Source organism: Pollachius pollachius, assembly GCF_949987615.1.
Source record: "Pollachius pollachius genome assembly, chromosome: 19".
Taxonomy (NCBI): Eukaryota; Metazoa; Chordata; class Actinopteri; order Gadiformes; family Gadidae; genus Pollachius; species Pollachius pollachius.
In genome coordinates, this window is record NC_136952.1 from 16218124 (window position 1) to 16239765 (window position 21642).

The following is a 21642-nucleotide window of genomic DNA, read 5'->3' on the forward strand; positions in this document are numbered from 1 at the left end:
CTTTAAGCGAGCCGAAGCAGTAGAATTCTACTGTAATGTTAAATGTCTAATAGAGACCACTTTTGTCTTTGTCTAAGCATACTCTCATGCTGTGTGTTTAAGGACGTGAATCATTCATCATGGGAAATTAAAATGGGAACTAAATATGACGTGGTGAAATGCAGCTCTCACAGACAGACAGACTGACTTACTCTCCTGTGTTCTTTCTCTCCCCCCCCCTCTTTTGCTCGGTCTTCCTCTATCTTTCAGTTTACCTTCTTAAACAATTCATGTTGATTTCTTAACCCTCCGTCTTGATCCTCTCCCTCCAGCCTCTGTGGACGAGCGGTGCTACCGTTTCTCAGACTGCGCCAGCTGCTCAGCCAACTCCAACGGCTGCCAGTGGTGCGACGACAAGCGCTGCATCTCTGCCGCCAGCAACTGCACTTCCGTAAGTCGACCAGCAGAGGGCGCTGTCGCACCGCCCAGACATGAGAGAATGGCAACACGGGAGTTTTTGTTTTCCAGCCATCGATTTATCTTGCCTTCACAATGAGCTGCAATGCACTTCATAGTTCAGATAGATACGCATTAATACACAAAATACATAAATGATGATGATGATTTGGCTAATACTAGCTTTAAATATGGCCCTTTAAAACAAAGAAAACAAAAATGCGAACAGAAATAGATAGAATTCTGGGTGTGGAGGAATCTCATCTCCACTGAACCCTATCGAGTATATTTTAGTATAGCCCTCGATTCCAGTGAAAGTCTCAAACGTTTTACAGCCCCACAAAACACAATCCCTCTAACCCCCTAAACCCTCCTGTCTAAGGCTGTTTTTTGCACCTGAGCCATTTGGTCCGTTTGATCAAACCATGGTTTGGTACCCCTGTATGAGCGCTTTGTTTAGTCGGTGTGACGATCATTCGAACTCTGGTGCAGACCAAAAATAACAGACTCTAGTCCACTTTAAAACGGGTCTCGATGTGATTCAAAGGGAATTCTGGTTCAGTTTGCTTTAGATAAATAATTTAAATCATAATGTACAGCCATATACATGAACTTTTCCTAAAATAGTCCCGGTCAGATGCGGGGCAATCCGGAGGTGGAAGCACCCTTCGAAATATGGTCAGACGATATAAAGCAATGTGGCCATTCAAAATCACTGTAGTTTTATAAAGTTTTCAGGGCCCATTGAAGTGCAAACCAGAAATGGGGTGCATTTATTTTTGTAGGAATACCAAAAGAAAGGAAAAAAATACATAATGTTGTTGCTGCTCCATTATTATTGTCCGAAACAAGAAAGCTTTGTGAGTTGCTGTCCAATAGACCGCGAGGCAATTGTTTACAATCTTTGGTTCGCCTAACAAAGTCCAGCGTGAACCCTAACCAGACACAAAGAAATTGCTGCAAAGTACCCACCACACCCCTGAATGGGGCCGACACTACCCAACTCTAGGTGTGGAAGCACCCTAAATGACAAGGGAAGGCTCTTGAGAGCCAGAGGGAAGAACGCCTTCAGGAGGAACACCGGAGATGGACTCCTCCCCCCAGGGACGCAAGACTGGTAGGCGACCGTTGCTCAGGAGGTAAAGCGGGTTGGCTGGTAACCTGAAGGTTGCGAGATCGATCCCGGCTCCTCCTAGCTATGTGTCGAACTGTCTCTGAGCGAGACACCTAACCATGACTGCTCCTGATGAGTTGGCTGTCGCCCTGTGTGGTTGACTTTGGATAAAAACGTCAGCCGAATCCCCTAAATGTAAATCTAAAGACTTACCCTTGGGCAGACGAAGAAGGTCGGCATAAAACCAAACGGAAAAAATCAGAGGCTCCAAGACAGGTGGCCGGTTCCTCTAGTATGAATTCCTTTGTCTCTCCCCGGCCCTCAGGGAGTGCAGAACTTCACCAAGTGCCCGGTGCGGACAGAGCAGGTGTGCAGTAAGCTGGCCAACTGTAAGGGCTGCTCCCTCAACCCCAGCTGCCAGTGGGACCAGAACCAGTCCGAGTGCCACGCCCTGCCTGGTAACAACACACACTTTATATACACTATAGTAACGCACACTGCTATAAACTAACATGCACAACAGAACCAGTCCGAGTGCCACACCCTGCCTGGTAGCAACACACACTTTATATACACTATAGTAACACACACTGCTATAAACTAACATGCACAACAGAACCAGTCCTGGTGCCACACCCTGCCTGGTAACAACACACACTTTATATACACTATACTAACACACATTACTATAAACTAACATACACAACAGAACCAGTCTGAGTGCCACGCCCTGCCTAGTAACAACGCACACTTTATATACACTATACTAACACATATTTGTATATAGTTATGCACACTACAGAACCAGTCAGTGCCACGCCCTGCTTGCTAATAGCACACACAATGACACACTTTGAAAGCACTTCAATACATGTGTCAGTTTTGACACACTGCCAGGTGATAAAACACAGTTAATACACACGTCTAATATGCACTACAGTCCTGTTGTCCTCCGATGTCTGCTGCACCCTCTTCGTATGTTTGTACGACACTAAACTCACAGGCGCAGCTACTTTATCACCATGACAACAAATGGTGTTAAACGGAAGAATGCCTTTCCTGTTCCCAGTGTTACCTTGTTGTGCTAATTAGATTTTGTAATCATGGGGAAGTAATGACTATTGATAATAGAGGGGCACTTCACCTGGCACACAATGTTCATTACAAGAGGTTTTATACATCTGTCCCGGCCATCTGAGCCAATGATGTTTGATCTGTGATTCTCACTGCATCATGCACCTGTTCTGTGTGTGTGTGTGTGTGCGCGTGTGTGTGTGTGTGTGTGCGTGCGTGCGTGCGTGCATATGCGTGTGTGTGTGTGCGTGCGTGAGCGTATAAACATGCAAACCTGCTACCCAAAATCTCAGCATAGACTCACTCTTGTTCTGGCTCCTTCCCACACACAGTAACCCTGGCCTGTTGTTTTGGTGGATTAGCTGTTTTCTAGTTGTTTTGCTCTCCTCAAATGCCGGCACTGTTTCTCTACTTCTCTGCTCAAATGTAATAATTTTTATTTTGCCATTTGTACATTGATCCAGCAATCAATGGAATTACCGGACACCTTAACTTGAAATACTCGAAACTCGAAAAACACATTTTAAATGTCAGAGGGTTAAATCCGCCCAATATCTTCTCTAACCCTTACCTTTAGTTTCAAATTTTACGTTTGATTATATTAATAAAAAATGATAAAAGCAAATTTTATTTTGGGACCTTCCATTTGCAGAAAGGCATCTTCAAAACACAAAGAACAAAAATGATAAAACAACATTTTGGGCGATCTTTGTTCCTAAATTCTACAGCCAATAGTCGTTTTGCGCTAGGTGAATGTTGACTTTTGTTGCGCTTGTTTTCCAGCCCAGCAGTGCACAGAGGGGTGGAGCCAGGTGGGCGACACCTGCCTGAGGTTGAACTCCAGCCGTGAGAGCTACGACAATGCCCAGCACTATTGCAAGAATCTCCATGGCAACATAGCGTCCCTGACGACGGGGAAGCAGGTGGACTTTGTGCTCCAGGAGCTCCGGACCCTCCAGCTGCAGGATAAGGTGGTGAGACACATTCAACTCTCCTCACGTTCGCGGTTCAATGTTCAAAGGGGGTACGATTCCAATTTCAAACAGCAAGTTCCGACTTCCATACTCAACCAGTCCTAAGTTTTGAAGTGTTATTTCTTAAACATTAATCTAATATTGCAAAAATATATATTAAAGAAGAGCATCGAGTCATCACTATTCTTTGGACACATTAACACTTTGGCACATTTAATACACTTGAAGCTGGTGTTTCAAAAAGGGTCTACAAAGTTTGTTAATTTTTAATGACTTATATTTCAGACTAGACACCTAGACGCATCATCTACAAGCTAAACTGCATGCACATGAAAGTGGGCGTAACTCAAACGCTGGGCTTAATGCGGATACATGCGTGAAAACCTCCGAGACGTTGTTCTCCTCCTCCGCCAGCAGCAGCTTCCAGTAACCCCGCTCTCCTCTCCTCTCCTCTCCTCTCCTCTCCTCTCCTCTCCTCTCCTCTCCTCTCTCCTCTCCTCTCCTCCCCTCTCCTCTCCTCCCCTCTCCTCTCCTCTCCTCTCCTCTCTTCCCTCCTCCTCTCCTCTCCTCTCCTCTCCTCTCCTCTCCTCTCCTCTCCTCCTCTCTCCTCCCTCCCCTCTCCTCTCCTCCCCTCTCCTCCCCTCTCCTCCCCCTAAACAGAGGCTGTCCCCCTGGGTGGGCCTGAGGAAGATCAACGTGTCGTACTGGGGCTGGGAGGACATGTCTCCCTTCACCAACAGCAGCCTGCGCTGGCTGCCCGGGGAGCCCAACGACTCGGGCTTCTGTGCCTACCTGGAGGAGCCGCTGCTGTGGGGCCTCAGGGCCAACCCCTGCACCGCCATGACCCAGGGCCTCATCTGCGAGAAGGCCGTCGGTGAGACACGCACCCACGCACGTGCATGCACACAAGCACATACATCCACAATTAGGCACGTCCATGCGCGCACACATCCACATTTATGCAAGTGCATGCGCACGCCCGCATGCACACACACCCACATTAGCGCACGTGCGTGCACACACACTTCCACATTTACACACGTGCACACACACACACACACACACACATCCACATGTACAAACATGCAGCGACACATCCAGATCTGCGCACATGCATCGACACACATCCACATGTACGCACATGCTTGCACACACACACATCCACATGATAGCACATGGAGAGGTGGGTGGGTGGATCGATGGATGGGTGGGTGGATCGATGGATGGGTGGATGAATGCTTTTGTAGATAGAGGGTTTGCTAGATGATGCATCTATGGATGGGTGGGTGGCTTCCTGTGTGAAGGATGTTTAGCTGTAAGGATGCATCTATGGACCTTTGGGTGGATGGATGATGGATGGTCGAAAAATGTGTCTGTGCACCCTAGCGACGGTGGCGGTATAGGGTGTTTGACTTTAGGTCGCTCTTACTAGGTATGAGCTCCGATATCTACTGTGGTACCCGCTCCCCGATGTCTCGGGGTCAAGGATAGATCTCACTGTGAAGTCGGGGTTTAAGCCACACACGGCGTTTATTAACAAGACGGAGAACACATGTAGTCGATATAGGGTCTCCGAGAGCCTCTAGTCCATTGGGGTTTCGAGCTGTTTCCCCGTGTCACTCGTCTCTCCTCTCCCGTCCTGGTGTGCCTTTTAAAATGGCTCCTAGGCTTTCTCCTCCCTCCGGCCAGGTGTCCCCTATCTCGCTGATTGGGGGGAGAGAAGTGATGCTCTCTGTCGCTGGTTAGTGGGTGGCGGCGGTATACGCCGTCCACCACTGATCCTCGGACCCGCCGAGGTTTAAGGGGCGGGATGCCACACTACCTGTAGGCATCCAAGAGCAAGTCACCCTAACCTCTACACGCTCCTCAATGACATGCATCTCCCTTCACTGTGAACCGCTAGGGGTGAAGGCTGCTACGTGATTACATGATAAACAGCGGTGGGGAGGGGAGGTGTGTGGAGGAAGAAGCACTAAGCAGGGCTGATGCAGGCTTGGCCACGAGAGGCCTCTGGTGTGTTAAAGGACGTCTCTTTAAGGAGCCAGCAGACCAGCCCTCCAGTGTATTTGATTTGAAGGGGGCTTCTCAGTCACACTGGATATAAGGTAGGCGGAGAGGGTTGGTGAGGGGAGGGCTGTGTATCGATCCTACAGGGTTTGATTTGAGTTACTGTGTGTGTGTGTGTGTGTGAGAGAAGGGGGAGGGGGGTACTTAGAGATGCGCCTCCGACCGTCTCCAATCAATACTGTACGTCGGCAGTATCTAATGCTATCCCGCTCTGCCTCTCAAACTCAAAAAGGATCAGTTTTAGAGGAAACGAGGCAGCAAGACTGACGAGACAATTAGGTTTTTGTTTTCTTTACTCATCTTGGGACTACGTTGTGGGAAAAACAACATGTATATACTGTATATTTAAGCAATAACACACTAAAGGGAGTGCTGTTATACTGTCATAAGTATGAGGCCGATGTCAAAGATAATCCCATACAGAAGAGTTCTACAAGTGCCTGTTAGTAGTTAATAGTTAACAGTAATACGCGACAACAGATTATTTTGTTTATACAATAAATTATTTGGCTCCACCAAGACAAATAGTTTCGCAACCGGACCTGGGACTGGACTGTTGCTAAGCAACACAAAAATGTTCCTGCACACTAGCTTGCTACTTGGTATAGGCCCTGACCGTAATGCAGACCAGCCCCCTGGTAGCATGTCCATTTATTTGTGTTTTCAATTTAATCTGTTGACAGTCGATTTGGTGGCATGTGTGAGTCTGATGAATGAACATCTTATTTCATTCATTTAGTTCATGGTTATTAGAAACGACTGTAAAGCTGTGAGTGATACTTGTATAGTAAAAAGCCCCAGAATTTCTCATGTCCAATTAAATAACCTGGTCAGCAGTAATGTTATATATATATTTATATATATATATATATATATATATATATATATATATATATATATATATATATATATATTTATTTTTTTTTTACATTTCCACACAACATTTATAAGCAAAAAAGATGATCTTTGTTCAAGGATACACATTCTTCCTAAAGAATTCTTTGAGCGAAACTCGATTTTCTTGTGTCGCTGCCCACGTGAAGCCCATCGCACCGCCGTCTTTTGCTCTGTATTAATAAAGATTGACGGATGCGCTCGCTAACCCTCGCCTGCCTCCGTCCCCAGGGAACCCCAGCCAGAGCACGCGGCCGCCCTGTAAGAAGCCCTGCGCGCTCCACGCCACCTGCGGCAACTGCACCAGCCAGGGCATGGAGTGCATGTGGTGCGGCAGCCGGCAGCGCTGCGTGGACTCCAGCGCCTACGTCATCTCCTTCCCCTACGGACAGTGTCTGGAGTGGCAGACCTCCGAGTGCCTGGGTAAGACGCGGGGGTTGGTGGTGGTGGTGGAGGGGAGAAGGAGGTGGTTTTGACAGGGGAGGCGGAGGTGGTGGACGGAGCGTGGTGGTGAAGAGGGAGGAGGAGCTGGTGGCGGAGAGAGGTGGTGGAGGTGGTGGTAAAGAGGGAGGAGGTGGTGGTGGTGAAGAACAGGTGGTAGATGGGAGTGCTAGTGTAGAGGGCGATAGCGGTGTAGATAGTGGAGGAGGTTATAAAGGGAGTTCGAGGTGGTTGTGGAGGAGGTATAGAGGTGGTGGTGGAGAGGTTAGAGGAGGTGTACAGGGTGGTGTAGTTGGTGTAGGGGGGTGGGGGGTTGGCTGTTTGTTTTGATGGCAGTGACTCTGTGCCCCTCACTCTCATTTGTCTCTGTTTCTGACTCTTATCCTTCTGGTTATCAATCGTTTTCTCTCCCTCTTCTCTCTTCTGTCTCTCTCTTGCTTATTGAAATTCCCCCATTACATGACTTCAATAGCCTAGTATTAGCGATTAACATGTATCACCTAGCCTGAGATATGCATTAGAGATGGCTTCGTCAATATCTGTCACCAGGCATCCAGAGCCCTCAGGTGGAGGGTTAGAGCAATCGACCGTGACGGGGGCCAAATATGAGAACATCATTTGATTGTCAGGTTATCTTATTGTGTCTTGGTATAATGCAGTTGATTCTCTTCAGGTCCGAAGCTCTATAACGATGTGTATCAATTCAGCTTAGGACACGATCTTAAAGGGATACGCCGAGGTATTTTAAAATTGCCGTTTGCCTGGCGTACCCAGATTCACGTTGTTCACCAAGTTGTTTATTTCCAAATTCCTCATTGTGCTTCAAGGAGGTTTGTTTGCTGTGTAAGCATTGTCTTTCCGTAAGCTGCTTCCATTGACTTGAAGCGTTACGATAGGCTAACTCCTCGTGTGAGGGGAAAACACTTTCTGTTGCTATCAGGTTATATCAGAATACCTCTGAACCAGAAGTCGCTTACCTCATTTCATCATCACCAGCAGATGAGCTGATATCACCAAACATATTAAAACAATAATATTCCAGACCTTTGAGAGGTGAATATCTGGTTGAATACTCGGCACTAAAGGACGAGGCCAAGAGCGTTTACATCCCCCACTGAACACACCCCTGAAACTCCCTAGCAGATGATTCTTTAAATAAATGAAAGGGTTGTTCTCAAGTTTCTCGACCGGATGCACTGCATGCGTGGTGGATTGCTAAAACGAAAACGGATGTAGCTAGATTTTGATTCCTAATGACCTAATCTCTTGAGATGTGGACATGGAACATTGATTTGGGGACTGATAATAATGCTGGAGAGTACAAACGGATGGAAATAAGATTCACTTCATTTTGTTTTGTTCCAGCAACACGGATGCAATTGTAATCAGCCCTCGGTCTCGATGACAAACAATCGTTGATTTCAAGTTTTTCAGCCTGTAATTTTCAAAGTTGTATTTGAATATGAAAAGCATAACTAAATCCAAGCTTTTTTGTTGTGACATCTTTATATGTTGCACCATGTTCATTAACATTTTGACAACATTTGTAGTAAAAACTGATGGTTACATGTGCCGCAGGTACATTTGGGAATATAAAAATAACCAAGTGAAAACTTTTTAAAAAACAAAAATTCTTAACACAAACCTCATAGTCTCTCGCATATCCCATCTTCAGGTAACTTTACACTAAATAAATAAAAAAAGTGTTCACTTTAACCTTTACCCAGCCATTATGTGCAGTGAGAATACGCTGACCTTCAGCTGAGGCCAGTCTAGAGCCCTTCCACTTCCAGGTGAAGGCAGAGCAGAAGACGGTGCCTGTTTAAAGCGAACGCCGCTTCCCCTGCCGGATCCGCCGCTTTGCAGCCCGGCATCTTAACAACAAACTTAAGTGCCGGCAGCCCGCTAATGATTCCCACGGCGTTGTCATGGTTTCGCAACCATTAGTGCAACAGCCTGCCATTTGTTTGACATAAACGGAGGGGCTGGGTGCACAGAATGTTCATCTCCTCTAACTATCGCCGGTGCTCGCCTCCCTCTTAAATTGTCTGTCTGGAAGAAGACAACAGTCAACGCTGGTCTTGTGTTTTCTGGCAGTTGGCGGTTTGAAGGAGGGGTCGCTTCGCTAACAAAACCTGCATTTAAGCCTTTTCTTTTTGTTGCAAGTTTTGTTAGCTTTGTTTGCTAGCACTCTTTGTTTGCTGCGTCTTCCGTTTTTGTTTTGTTATTGCTGTCAACTCCTTATTTTTTGTCACTTCCTTCTCTTTATCTGCCCTTTATCATCTTTCTTTTTTGGGCTCCTTGCGAGAAACATACAATGTTATTGTTGCGATTTGCTGTGTGCCTGAGCTTTACACAAAGAGATTATAACATCTGTTTGTACTTCTTTTCGTGTAAAACCCATTTTTCGTACAGCCTTAAATCTCAAAAAAATGTCCAAATGTACTCTAATGCATAACCCGATTAAACCAAAAAAGGATAGGAAATGAAACCTGTACAAAAAAAATGAGTGCTTTGCCTTCATGATGAAAATTAATGTTTGTATAAAAAAACTCCTTCACTAACGGCCCCAAAGAAAATAGTTCTGGCATATTAAAGTCCAATGGATGGCATTCTATAGCACTTTTCTGGGCACAAATCTAAACTAAATCGAAGAATAAATACGGAACAAAAGAAAAGGTCACACATTAGATCATTCAAAGCAATTTGAAGCCGAGTCAAGTAGCAGGAAGAGTAAAGTTAGTATAGGTGAGGAGGGTGAAAGCGCCTACACACTAGGTGACAAACCTATGGATGACAAGTCTGCTGACTCAGAGGAAAGAGCGGTTGATCGGGCTGAAGTCAGCTCTGATTTTTGTAGTGTTGTAGGCCTCAGCCCACACAAATTTTTCCGCCTCATGTAGAGGGAGGGCAAAGATTTTTTTTCTTCAAACGGCTTTGATGTTATTGAGACACTCGTGTAGAGTGGGGGAACTGAGGCATCAATCTGCAATTTACGGAGGCAACAGCCAATAGGAATAAACGTGCCTCTTCCTTGCAACGGATGACTCCGATGTCTGGATTAAAATGTTGACAATTTGCCTTAAGCACTTTTTCTTCCTTGTGATTTTGAAATAGCTGAATCTGCTGCCCAACCACCATGGCAATCAGTCATTTAGTCTAACCTGCATAAACGCTGCCTTGATACGTTGGATACGGGTTATTTTCAGTAGGATTGACTTGCCTGTTCCTTTTAAAGAGGTGTGGATAAATCCATCAGCTATTACACAAATCTACCTGGCTAAACTCATTGACCATTTAAGTCAAAGTGGACATTTTTCCGCGGGATCGGGCAAGGTTTCAGAGAAGGCTCGGATATTCGCCTAGTCTTCGTTTGTGTGTCCTTGCATCATGTTCCCAGTTGACTACCAACCCCACGGCAAGGCAAGACTGTCCGCAAAGACGTGTAGTGTGTTCTGCTATCGTCGGCCCGACTTCAAAAGTTACCTAGTGGACAGGAGCCTTCTCGAAATGAAAAGCAATCAAATAAAAGGGGCATTTTGAGTACTGCTATGTAAAAGAGGCGAAAGTTGTCGATCTAGACCCGGGGTGTCAAACTCATTTTAGCTCAGGGGCCACATGGAGGATAATCTATTCCCAAGTGGGCCGGACCGGTAAAAATATGGCATAATTAAAAATAACGACAATTTCAGATTGTTTTCTTTGTTTTAATTTGGTACAAAATAGTAGCACATTCAGAAAATGTATACATCACAAATAATCCTATTGCAAAAACACTTCAAATAAGTTGAAAATTGTGCAAAGTGTGCAATTTCTAGAACAATACCTCAGAGATTGGAACTTAAACTTCGTCTCAGTGTATCTACAAAGGCACACAACTTTGAGTCTCAGCCTATCTGAGATTGAACAAAATACAAACATCTCTTCTAGGTATCAAATACTTAATTTTGTCATTTCCACATATTAATCCTGGGCTAACCAAACCATACAAATTGAGGTAGAAACTATTCAATAAGGTTGAATTACTCCTTGCCTTGTAGGCTACACTTTATTGATAGAAAAATAAAAGCTGTGCAATGCATGAAAAATATCAATCAACCAAACTTATGAACTGAAGTGACTGACATTATTATAGTAAATCCCACACGATTCACTTTCATTAAATCTCCACAGAAGACATTCATGTTCACATCTACATCAGGGTGCAGTGTCTCATGCAGCATTTTTAAGTGGGGTTACCCACTTTTTATTTTACTCCTGAAACCTGGCATCTTTTAGCTTTCACAAGTGCATCAATATCAGGCGTCACATCCTGAGTGGCAGCCAATTTCAGAATTTCATTCAAGTGCTTGTGCGTGAGCTTTGAGCACAGCTTTGTTTTATTGATGCTCATTACAGAGAACACTTGCTCACAAAGATATGTGGTTCCAAACATGCACAACACCTTTGCAGCAAGGGCTGTCAAGTTGGGGTAACCTGGCAAGATATTCTGATAAAATGTGTCCAAGCCAGCTGCGGCAAATTTGCCTTTCAAATCTGAATCACACTGCAAGTCTATTATTTCAAGTTGAATGTTGACGGGCAGATCTGCGGCATTCACGGTGAATGGTGAGCAAAAAACTTTGAAGTCTTTTTCCAGTTCACCAAAAATCTGAAAGCGTTGTTCAAACTCCCGCAATAGTCCTGTTATTTTGTCTTTGAACCGCTTCATGTGTGCAGCATGTTGGGTCGCGCATACATCTTTCAGACAAGGAAAATGAGAAGCGTCACAACCCGCGAGTTGTATCTCCCACAATGACAGCTTCAACTTGAACGCAAATATACTGTCATAATACTGTGTGACAACTCTGTTGCGCCCTTGCATTAATTTGTTCAAGTTATTTGCGTGCTGTGTGATATCCACCATAAAGGCAAGGTCCTGTATCCATTCTGTGGACTGAAATTCTACCACTGGTATTCCCTTTTTTTCCATGAACTCTTCAATTTCCCCTCGTAAATCAAAGAAACGCCTCAGCACAGCACCTCGGCTTAACCATCTTACCTCGGTGTGGTATGGCAGGCCATGGTTGTGGTCGTTCTCCCTGAGAAGGCTGTCAAACTGACGGTGATTCAGGCCTCTCGATCGGATGAAATTAACAGTTTGGACGACCACCTTCATGACGTTATCCATCTTTAATGACTTGCAACACAATGCCTCCTGATGCAAAATACAGTGAAAAGTCCAAAAATCAAGTCCTCCATTTGCAGTCTGCACTTTCTCTTTGAATTTTGTCACAACACCCGCTTTTTTCCCAATCATTGACGGAGCACCATCTGTAGCCAGGCTGACAGCGCGGGACCAGTCCACTCCGACCCTGTCCAATGCTCCGATGAGGGCGGTGAAAATATCAGCCGCTGTTGTGGTATCCATCATTGGCACCAACTCCACAAACTCCTCTGTGACGGTCAAAGTGTCATCAACTCCGCGAATGAATATGGCCAGTTGCGCAACATCTGTAATGTCCGTGCTTTCATCAATTGCAACTGAAAACGCAATAAATGATTTTACTTTGTGCTTCAATTGGCTGTCCAAATCCGCCGAAAGATCAGAAATCCTGTCTGCAATTGTGTTTCTTGTCAGGCTGATATTTGCAAAAGCCTGACGCTTTTCAGGGCACACGAGCTCTGCAGCCTTCAGCATGCATGTCTTCACAAATTCACCATCACAAAATGGTTTTGAAGTCATTGCAATTTCATAAGCAATAAGGTAGCTGGCTTTCACTGCAGCGTCATTGATTTCTCTGCTGTGACTAAACACAGACTGCTGTTTCTTCAGACAGGCCATAAACAGTTCATTAACTTTATTTATTCTCTGTTGTCCTTGCAAGTGGTGGTATTTGTCAGCATGAAGGGTCTCATAGTGGCGCCGAAGGTTGTATTCTTTCAGCACTGAAACATGCTGTGAGCACACCAAACACACAGGTTTCCCATTTACTTCCGTGAATAAAAAGGACGATGACCATTTTTCTTGGAAAACTCTGCACTCTGTGTCCACTTTTCGTCTTTTTGACAGAGACATTTTGGGGCAATGAGAGTGCCAAAGCGCATAATGTTGAAAGTATAAGGCAGAACGACAAGGTAGCTCCGGGCAAGCTGCACTACCTGTTTCTACTTGCTCCCTGCTCAGCCCCGGTATAAAGTTTGCGTGCTTAACATAATTGCTATTGCGACATCTAGTGGACACATTAAGAACAGCAGTTACTTTCATTGAAAAATAGCAGCTCATTTTACGTTACATTACAAAGCGACTTCCAGTTACACACAATTGTCCAGTAGTTCAATGTACAACAAATTAATCAGTGCCAGTCAATGCAATCCATGTAATGCTAGGAAGGATTTTTATAAAACAATATATAATAATTTTTATTATTATTATTTTTTTTACAATACTGTACTACACAAAATCATCTCGCGGGCCGGATTAAACCCGTTCGCGGGCCTGATCCGGCCTGCGGGCCGTACGTTTGACACCCCTGATCTAGACGTAAATTATTCTGAATCATTACCAATCTATTTTTCCTTTGGAGGGCTTAGGGTTCGATGGAGTGCCCCAAAATGTGGCCTTTAAAGCCCTTTAAGACTGTCGCTGTGAACGTCTATTTAACCTAAACACATGTATTAAATGTTGGCTTGTGTTGTCGTCTCCCTCTCCAGCCCAGAACTGCTCCGGTCTGCGGACGTGCGGCCAGTGTCTGGAGCAGCCGGAGTGCGGCTGGTGTGGGGACCCCAGCAGCACAGGACGGGGCCTCTGCATGGAGGGGTCCTACCGGGGGCCCATGAAGAGACCGGCCAAGCAGGGCCAGCAAGCCCAGAACCAGAACCAGGACATGAGCCTGGAGCCTGCGGTGTGCCCCCGGGATAAGGGCTACGAGTGGGCCTTCATCAGCTGCCCCGGTGAGTGGAACACGTCCGGGGACTTTCTCTTTATCGATCACCAGCTCGTCTCTTAATGGTGGCTCCCACAACTTTCTTTGTTACTTTTAGTAATCTTTGTTGCTATTTGATGTTGGTGCTTTAGGCCAATGTTGCAAAATAAGCAATTCATTCTCAAAAAAGTGAGGTGAATGCACTTTGAACCGCCCCATGAAAAAAACCTTTGTATTACACCCCCGCCGCCTAGAGACATCAGTTAATAGTGAACTAATAATTATAATATCGACAACAATTACAGCAGTCAACCAAAGCGCTACATGGCTGAAAGTCTCTTAGGCTGTCGATGATGTCTGTCCGGGGCCGGACGTACCCAACAGGAAGTGGGACTTTGTATTCCCCATCTGCTGTGACGTTTTATTCTTATTCATGGATAGCCATTACATCGTCCCCATGCAAGGTATCTCTCCCAATAGACCCAGTGCAGTGCTGGTAGAGATGTACCATTAGTCCAGTAGACGCGCTTTAAAACCACAGCGCGTAACCCGATCGCCGTGTGTACAGATGTGTCCTGCTCTACTGTCAATGGGAACAGATGTGATGGGGTTTGCGTTTTAGTATTGGGTGACGCCAGCCAGCACAGCTGGGTTTATATATAATAATAGTAGGATTTACATTAATATGATTTGTTTTTATTTGACACTTGAAAAATAGAAAATGATGTTCTGGTCTGGAATACCCATCATTTCACTTGTTTTCATAGTTACACTAGCCCTCTTTGTTTGCTTTCTCATTATACGCCTCACATGGACTAGAGTGCTCTTGTTAGGACTGCCAATGATTGTTATGTTTATGTATTAATTGGCAATAGCATCCATTCTTAGTTACATAATACCGTTGTTTTGAGCTTGATTTATTCAACACTTTATTTTACCCTTTTATAAAAGCCCAAACTAATTTTATTTCAAATTTGTATCGTGATCCAAAACAAAAATATAATCATATTGTTTTACTGGGGCAAAGAACACATAAAGCATGCTACACAAATGAAGCCTGCAACGAATGTAGTGTGACGCGTATGATGAGAACGCTCGTTTCATATTAGACTCAAGCCTACTTTGAATTAAAAAAGTAATTACTTTCTTATTCTTACAAGTGTTGTTGTTTCATCGGCAGCGTGCCAGTGTAACGGCCACAGCACGTGCATCAACGGCAGCGTTTGTGAACAGTGCCGCAACCTGACCACCGGGCCCAACTGCCAGACATGCATGCCCGGTTACCATGGAGACCCCACCAATGGCGGGAAATGTCAACGTGAGTGAACGGAGGAGAAAACTTCTATAGATATGCTACTGTTTACAGTTTTGGGGTCGCTCAGAAATAGTCTAGGCATTGTTAAAGTGTAAATGACCATTCTAGCTGGAAACTCTCGATTTTTAATGGAATATCTACATAGGTGTACAGAGGACGATTTCCAGCAACCATCACTCCTCTATTCTATTGGTACATTGTTTAGCTAATCGTGTTAAAAGGCTAATTGATGATTACAAAACCCTTGTGCAGTTATGTTAGCACAGCTGAAAGCTGTTGAATAAAAGTGAGAGTTTTCCTGGAAAATATGAAATTGTCTGGGTGACCCCAAACTATGAACGGTAGTGTATATATATATGTTTTTATTTCTTTTTGATGACATATTTCTCAGCCATGATACCTTATCTTCTGTGTTTGTTTGGGAAAATGATGGGTCAGTTACTTTGCATCGCCATGTTTTATCAATTCTTATCAGTTCTTAAAAATGTAAATGATAATGAATAACTGACGTGGGTGTCCCGCCTGCATCTTAATGTACTTTAAGAGAAATCAAATACATTTCTGGTGTGTCTTGGCAGACGTTTGAGATGATAACGATGAACATTTAAATTATGGTGATGTCTTTGGTGTCAGTTATAAAACGACACCCAAAGGCGTCCATGGGTTCCTATCTGAGTAGGAGACAGACCCGGTCACCTGGATGATTCCATCATGTTCCCAAAATGAAAAGAGCGAACCGTCGTCAGCGAGCACCATGCCTGTCGAGATGCTGAGTCATCGGCCAGCGAGAGGACAGTTAGTCAGCCTGTGAGGTCGGCTGTGTGTCGTTATGCTTCTGAGAAATTGGAAGTTTAGTCTGAGGTAATCAGGCTGAAGTTGCTGATGGAATCGGTTTATTATTATTATTCAATTATTGGTTATTCAATAACGCCAAATGAGTCGATTCGTACCCTTGTTTGTAGAAAAAAGTATTAAGACGCAATAAAGTTGTGCTGTACCTGTAACAAATATTAATCTAACCTAAAGTGTTTAAAAGGCCAACATCTTTATAAATACTGAAAATGAAAGCCATTTTTTTCTTATTGGAAGTCCTCCAACATGCGTACGTTGATTGTTATTTTTTTGCGAAGCCTGCTGCTGTGCTAAAAGCCTTATGTCATCACTCACGCCAGCCTCTCTATCGAGTTAAATCATGCCGCCATTACGGCCCCCGCTTTTAAAGCCAAATTGGCCTTAGAATAGCAGGTAGCAGTCACTCAGGTTGAGTCAGGTTCTGGACACACTGAGAGCCACACGCAGATAGTTGACAGCGCTGCGGCGACCAGAAACATTTCACTGAAATTGTGACTCAACTAAACCACCTCAGCTAATCCGAAAGAGCTAACCACATTGTCACTGCTAACAAGGAGAACGTACATTTTTAGCCTTGGCTATCAACATCATTGCTACGGCTAAGTGTTCAACTTCCCCCAAAAAAAGGATTTAAATTCAATTTAGATTAAACAAAAGTTGGAGATTGCACTGAAGATTCAATAAAACATTGTGGACTTCAGGAATTCATTTAGAATAAAGAAATGACAAATTATGAACAAGACATTGCTTTGTCTCATAAAATATTAACTTCTTCTGTAGCAACAGCTTACAAAGTTTTAAATAAATTATGATTATAGAACCTCTAATAATGTTTGAATAGAAATGAAGACGAAAGTACATTTAAATCGATAAATAAACAAACAAAAATGCCTCAAGCATTATTGTAATGGATCTTCTGAAGGAAGATCAGCACCTCTACCTTTTAACCTTTCCGGGCATCGTTCATCCAGAATAATGCATTGTTTCTTTGAGTGTTCTCGAATAGCATTAGCAGACAAAATTCCTCCATACAGCACTTAAGCTTTCTTTAAGCATTATACCAATGAAACATGTGTTTTACCAAATTTAACCTTTTCAGAAATGAAATGCAAAAAAAGGAAGAAGGAAACTAAATGACTACAACGCGAAGCGTAGCACTATTATGAAATGTTACATGGTGGTGCTGGAAAGGAGAATGGTGACACAGCACCACTGTTGGCCTACAATGTAATAAATTATATGTATATAACATCCCTGATATAAACATCGCAACCTTGACGCAGCCTAAGTGAATAGAAATTGGATCTCCTTAATTTCTCGATGCGAGGAATAGCAGAGGACCCCCCCTCCCCCCTTCATAAGACCGTTTCGGACAGGAAGAGATTAATTTCAGTGACTTGGGAGTAGCGGAAATGTATCTTATTCTGAGTTAAATAACTATAGCAACGTTTATCTCTAGCCTAAATCCATAGAAATTATGTTTCCTAAATATCTAGGATACCGATGGCGGCACCGGGTAAGTCTGAATAATTCACCCCGGGGCCCGTTTACAACCGGGTTAGGCTAGCCATTCCTAGTTGCTAACGTGTTCAACTCCCAGCCTAAAGGTTTTGGATTCAATCTCCCCAGCCAAACCTGCAGACATCCTTGAGCATTATGCCCAAACCCCTTCCTGCTGCTAATTGTATAGTTTATCTCAATCCCTGAAGGTCCCTTTTAGACAAAGGCTTCTGCTAAACCACTGAATGGTCAACGGTAGTGCGTATAACATCTGGAATCAGGGATTACTGAGATGGGGTTCCCTGTGTTGAAATGAGACCCGTTCAGACCAGTGGAGGCTTCTCCATTGAGGAGAGGGAGGAAGATCCTTCTTAACATTGTTGAGAATAAAAAATGTACATTGCCCAGACTACTGCAATGAATTTATGCCCTTAAATATGACTACTTTAATGCCTTTGAATATATAATGTTCGTTTCCCTGGGTAAAGGGACATTAGTACCCTCTATCGCCTATTGACAATTACTTCAGGGAGGATGGTCCTCCCTCAGCCTCCGTTGACTCCCATTCATTTCCCCGAAAGTACTGGCGGCCGGTGAATAACATGGGTTTCAATGGGAGAGAGGAGGAAAGTCCTCCTGAGTGGGTGTGACTTTAAGGCGTATGATTCGCGCAAAAATCTATTTGCGCTGCGCTATAAACCAATAAGCAGGATCCCTGGCTAGTGAGCAGTGTTGCCAGATTGGGCAGAATTCCCACCCAATTGGGCTACTTTTAACCACATTAGGCTGGAAAAATTATCATTGGGCAGGAAATCTGCCCAACCTGGCAACGCTGTCGATAACAAACCCGCTCTGCCTGCATTGCCGCTCAGTCAAAGAGACGCAAAGCAGGTGAAATCATCTGAACGATAGCGAGATTCTAACATTTGCGAATAAAGTGTACAATGGAAACATTGGAAACAGAGGACATTGTTCATGTTTAATTACACAAAGCATTCCATTCATTGAGTTACAGTGCTAAGTTAGCGGCCAAAGAAAAAGGTAGACCACTTCACAAAATCGAGATCACCAAAAGTAATGGCAACGTCAATGTTGTGGGTGCTACATGGTTTGCTAGGTACTCATGGCTTACTGGTAGCATTACTAGCAATCAACTGTATTGCTGGCCCTGTTTGCTAATGAATAAGGCAAATCTCCAACGTGGGCTGTTCATGGTTTCACTGATGTGAAAAATCTTGATAGGGCAACCAAACGCCACGACAAGTGTCAAGTTCACGTTGGTGCTGCTATGCGACTTTCCTTGCTGGGCACCATGCCTATAGATCAGGTTGTTTGAAATAATGTTCTTGTTCTTTTACTAGTTTTTTACTCTGACCGTTCTGTTTGATATTGTGGAAAGGGTGAATGATTCAGAGCATGATGCATTTTAAATGGCATCACTTTTGGTGTTGAGTCTTTTCTTAAAACAATTGTAACTAGAAATGAACATAGCTAAATTACAACCAATAACTTCAGTCATTGAAGGCAAAAATAGTCCCAGATTTTTTAATTTACTTTTACAAATCAAGAGTAGGCCTGATTTGACTAATGGGCTTTGCATCCTTTCCTTCTACCCTTGTAGTCCATTTCAAAGACATGCTGCCCACCAGCGTTCAAATTACAGTGATGCAACTGGTGGCTTTGTATCAATTTTATTCACCTAACTATCCCTCCCTACTATTTTGTAGTTCACCAAAACACCCTGAAACAACTTGAGTCTCACATTCTTATGCCACCATACACCAACAGTGCAAGCAGGCCAATGGCAACCAAGCATGCAGTCCTTCCTCCCTCACTTAAAAACCACCAGCCGCCACTGGTTCAGACCCTTCTGCGGTCTGACCGTGGGAGCTGAGCAGGGCTGGTGGTTCTCGGGTCCCTCTCTTCGGGAGTTAATATATTAAATATACCGACGGAGGAAGTGGAGTTACAGTTCCTCTGTGGAGGGATAGATTAACCCTCTCCTTCCCGCTGGGGATTCAGCGCGGAATCGCATTCCTGATGGATGACATTCACATACGCACTGTTAAGTGGACCCACATACACACACACACAGACCGATGGACACACACACACACACACACACACACACACACACACACACACACACACACACACACACAGGAGTGTCCTGTGGTTGCCTATATGATATCTTAATGCATACATTAGTCACCGCCTGTAATGGGACCCTATGCAGAGCACAACAAACACACCCACCTGCCATCGGACACGTCCCACTGGCCGTCAGACCAGAGGACAATTTAAGTACAAGATGGTACAATTACCTCCGCATTTACACTGGGGAGCACAAAGCACATTTATGCTTGGAGAACATGATACGTTTATGTTTTGAGAACTAGTCCATTTAAATATATACAGGTGGAGAACAATATATACTTATATACATTCATACATTGAGAACAAGATATATATAGATTTGGAGAACAATAGATATTTACACGTGGAGAACAAGATATATTTACACTTTTTCCATAAATCTCAAAGATTTGCTGGTCTTTGAGATTTATGGAAATGCTGTGAATAATGATGCTTTTGAATGAATGCTTTTGAATAAAAATAAGTTGTGTTTTAGAAAGTGGAGAACTGTCATCAAGCGAACGTGACAAACAACATTTAGCATCGCTGACGTCACAGGAGCACAACGGAGCTACCATCAACTGTAGCACTTCAGTACGCAAAGAGAACCAAACCAACAGGACAATTCAAATGTGATCGATTTGCCTTATTGGTATTTATTTTTTGTTGTTGACAATTAACTAACAATTCATACAAAACAGCAGTGTATATATATATATATATATATATATACATATTATACATTCCATATACAATATAATTCTATTTTATTAACATTGTGATTATTAATATTGTGATGGGTAGGTGTATAGAATGGAAGAAGCTGTGGCAAACATTTATAATTCTGGTCTTAACTTTATTGACAAGCAAAGAAAACACTGCACCTTTTTTTGTTTTGTAAGTATCACCAGGAAAAATATAAATCCCTGCAAGTACCCCCTGGAACCAACAGAGGGAAATAGAGTGTGTTTAGCAGCGGCCATTCAGGAAATCAAACAACAACTTAATGTGTATCCTCTCATCCTATACATTTACCGGGGCCCTCGGTGCAGCATTAGCCTTTTTACATAACATTAATCCAGCCCTAATAGCCCCGCTAACACGCCACCGTACCAGCATGCTAACTATTGGTCTTGCTTTTAGTGGCAGCTCTCGAGCTAAAGATCAGCTGTAATCAAGCAAGGTGTATGCTAATGGCAGTGTCTATGTTTTTGCTCTGGTTCATATAATGCGCGTGTTACTGCCGTGCTATGTTGTGCAATCGGTGTAATACTAACGAAAAATATTGTACTTTATTTTCTCCTCCTCTTTCTCTTGTCGCTCTATCTTTTACTCCCTCTTATTCTCTTTCCCTCTGTCTTGTCCTACTCCTATTTGCTCTTTCTCTGTCCCTCCCTCCTCTCCATGTTTCTTACTTTCTGTGTCTCTCTCCCCTCTTTCTTTCTTTCTTTCTTTCTTTCTTTCTTTCTTTCTTTCTGCCTCTTACTGTGTCTCTCCTCCCCTCTCTCTTTCTGTCTTTCTTCCCTTCTGTTCCTCTCGGTGTCTCTCCCCCTGTCTACCCTCCACTAATGTCTCCCCCCTGCTCTTTCCATCTCACTTCTCCCTCCTCCCTCTCTTGTGCCTCTTGTCGTCCTCTGTCTCTCTCAACTCTGTGTCTCCCTCACCCTCTGTGTGTCTCTCTCTCTCTTTCTCTCTGTCTCTGTCTCTCTCCCCCAGCCTGTAAGTGTAATGGCCATGCCAGTGTATGCCAGGTCCTGACTGGGAAGTGTTTCTGCACCACTAAGGGAATCAAAGGAGAACAATGCCAGCTGTAAGTACGCACACACACACGAACGTACGTACGCACACGTACATACCCGTGCACGCACGCAAGCACGTACACACGCACGCAGCCCGGTATGAGCTGTTGGAGTTCCAATTCATCATGATTTTCTA

At 44.0% G+C, this 21642-nt stretch overlaps 1 protein-coding gene across 2 annotated transcripts in view; it reads left to right on the forward strand.

Annotated features, from left to right (window-relative positions):
* atrnl1b (attractin-like 1b) overlaps nt 1-21642 on the forward strand; it is an 88348-nt gene that overhangs the window by 21991 nt on the left and 44715 nt on the right. The window contains exons 13-20 of one of the 2 annotated variants that reach the window (XM_079757465.1): nt 312-430; nt 1875-2007; nt 3407-3597; nt 4258-4471; nt 6790-6981; nt 13693-13932; nt 15085-15222; nt 21424-21517. In XM_079757465.1, coding sequence (XP_079613591.1) covers nt 312-430; nt 1875-2007; nt 3407-3597; nt 4258-4471; nt 6790-6981; nt 13693-13932; nt 15085-15222; nt 21424-21517 — 1321 coding nt within the window. The remainder of the gene's footprint in view (nt 1-311; nt 431-1874; nt 2008-3406; nt 3598-4257; nt 4472-6789; nt 6982-13692; nt 13933-15084; nt 15223-21423; nt 21518-21642) is intronic. The other variant, XM_079757466.1, reaches the window with a different exon arrangement.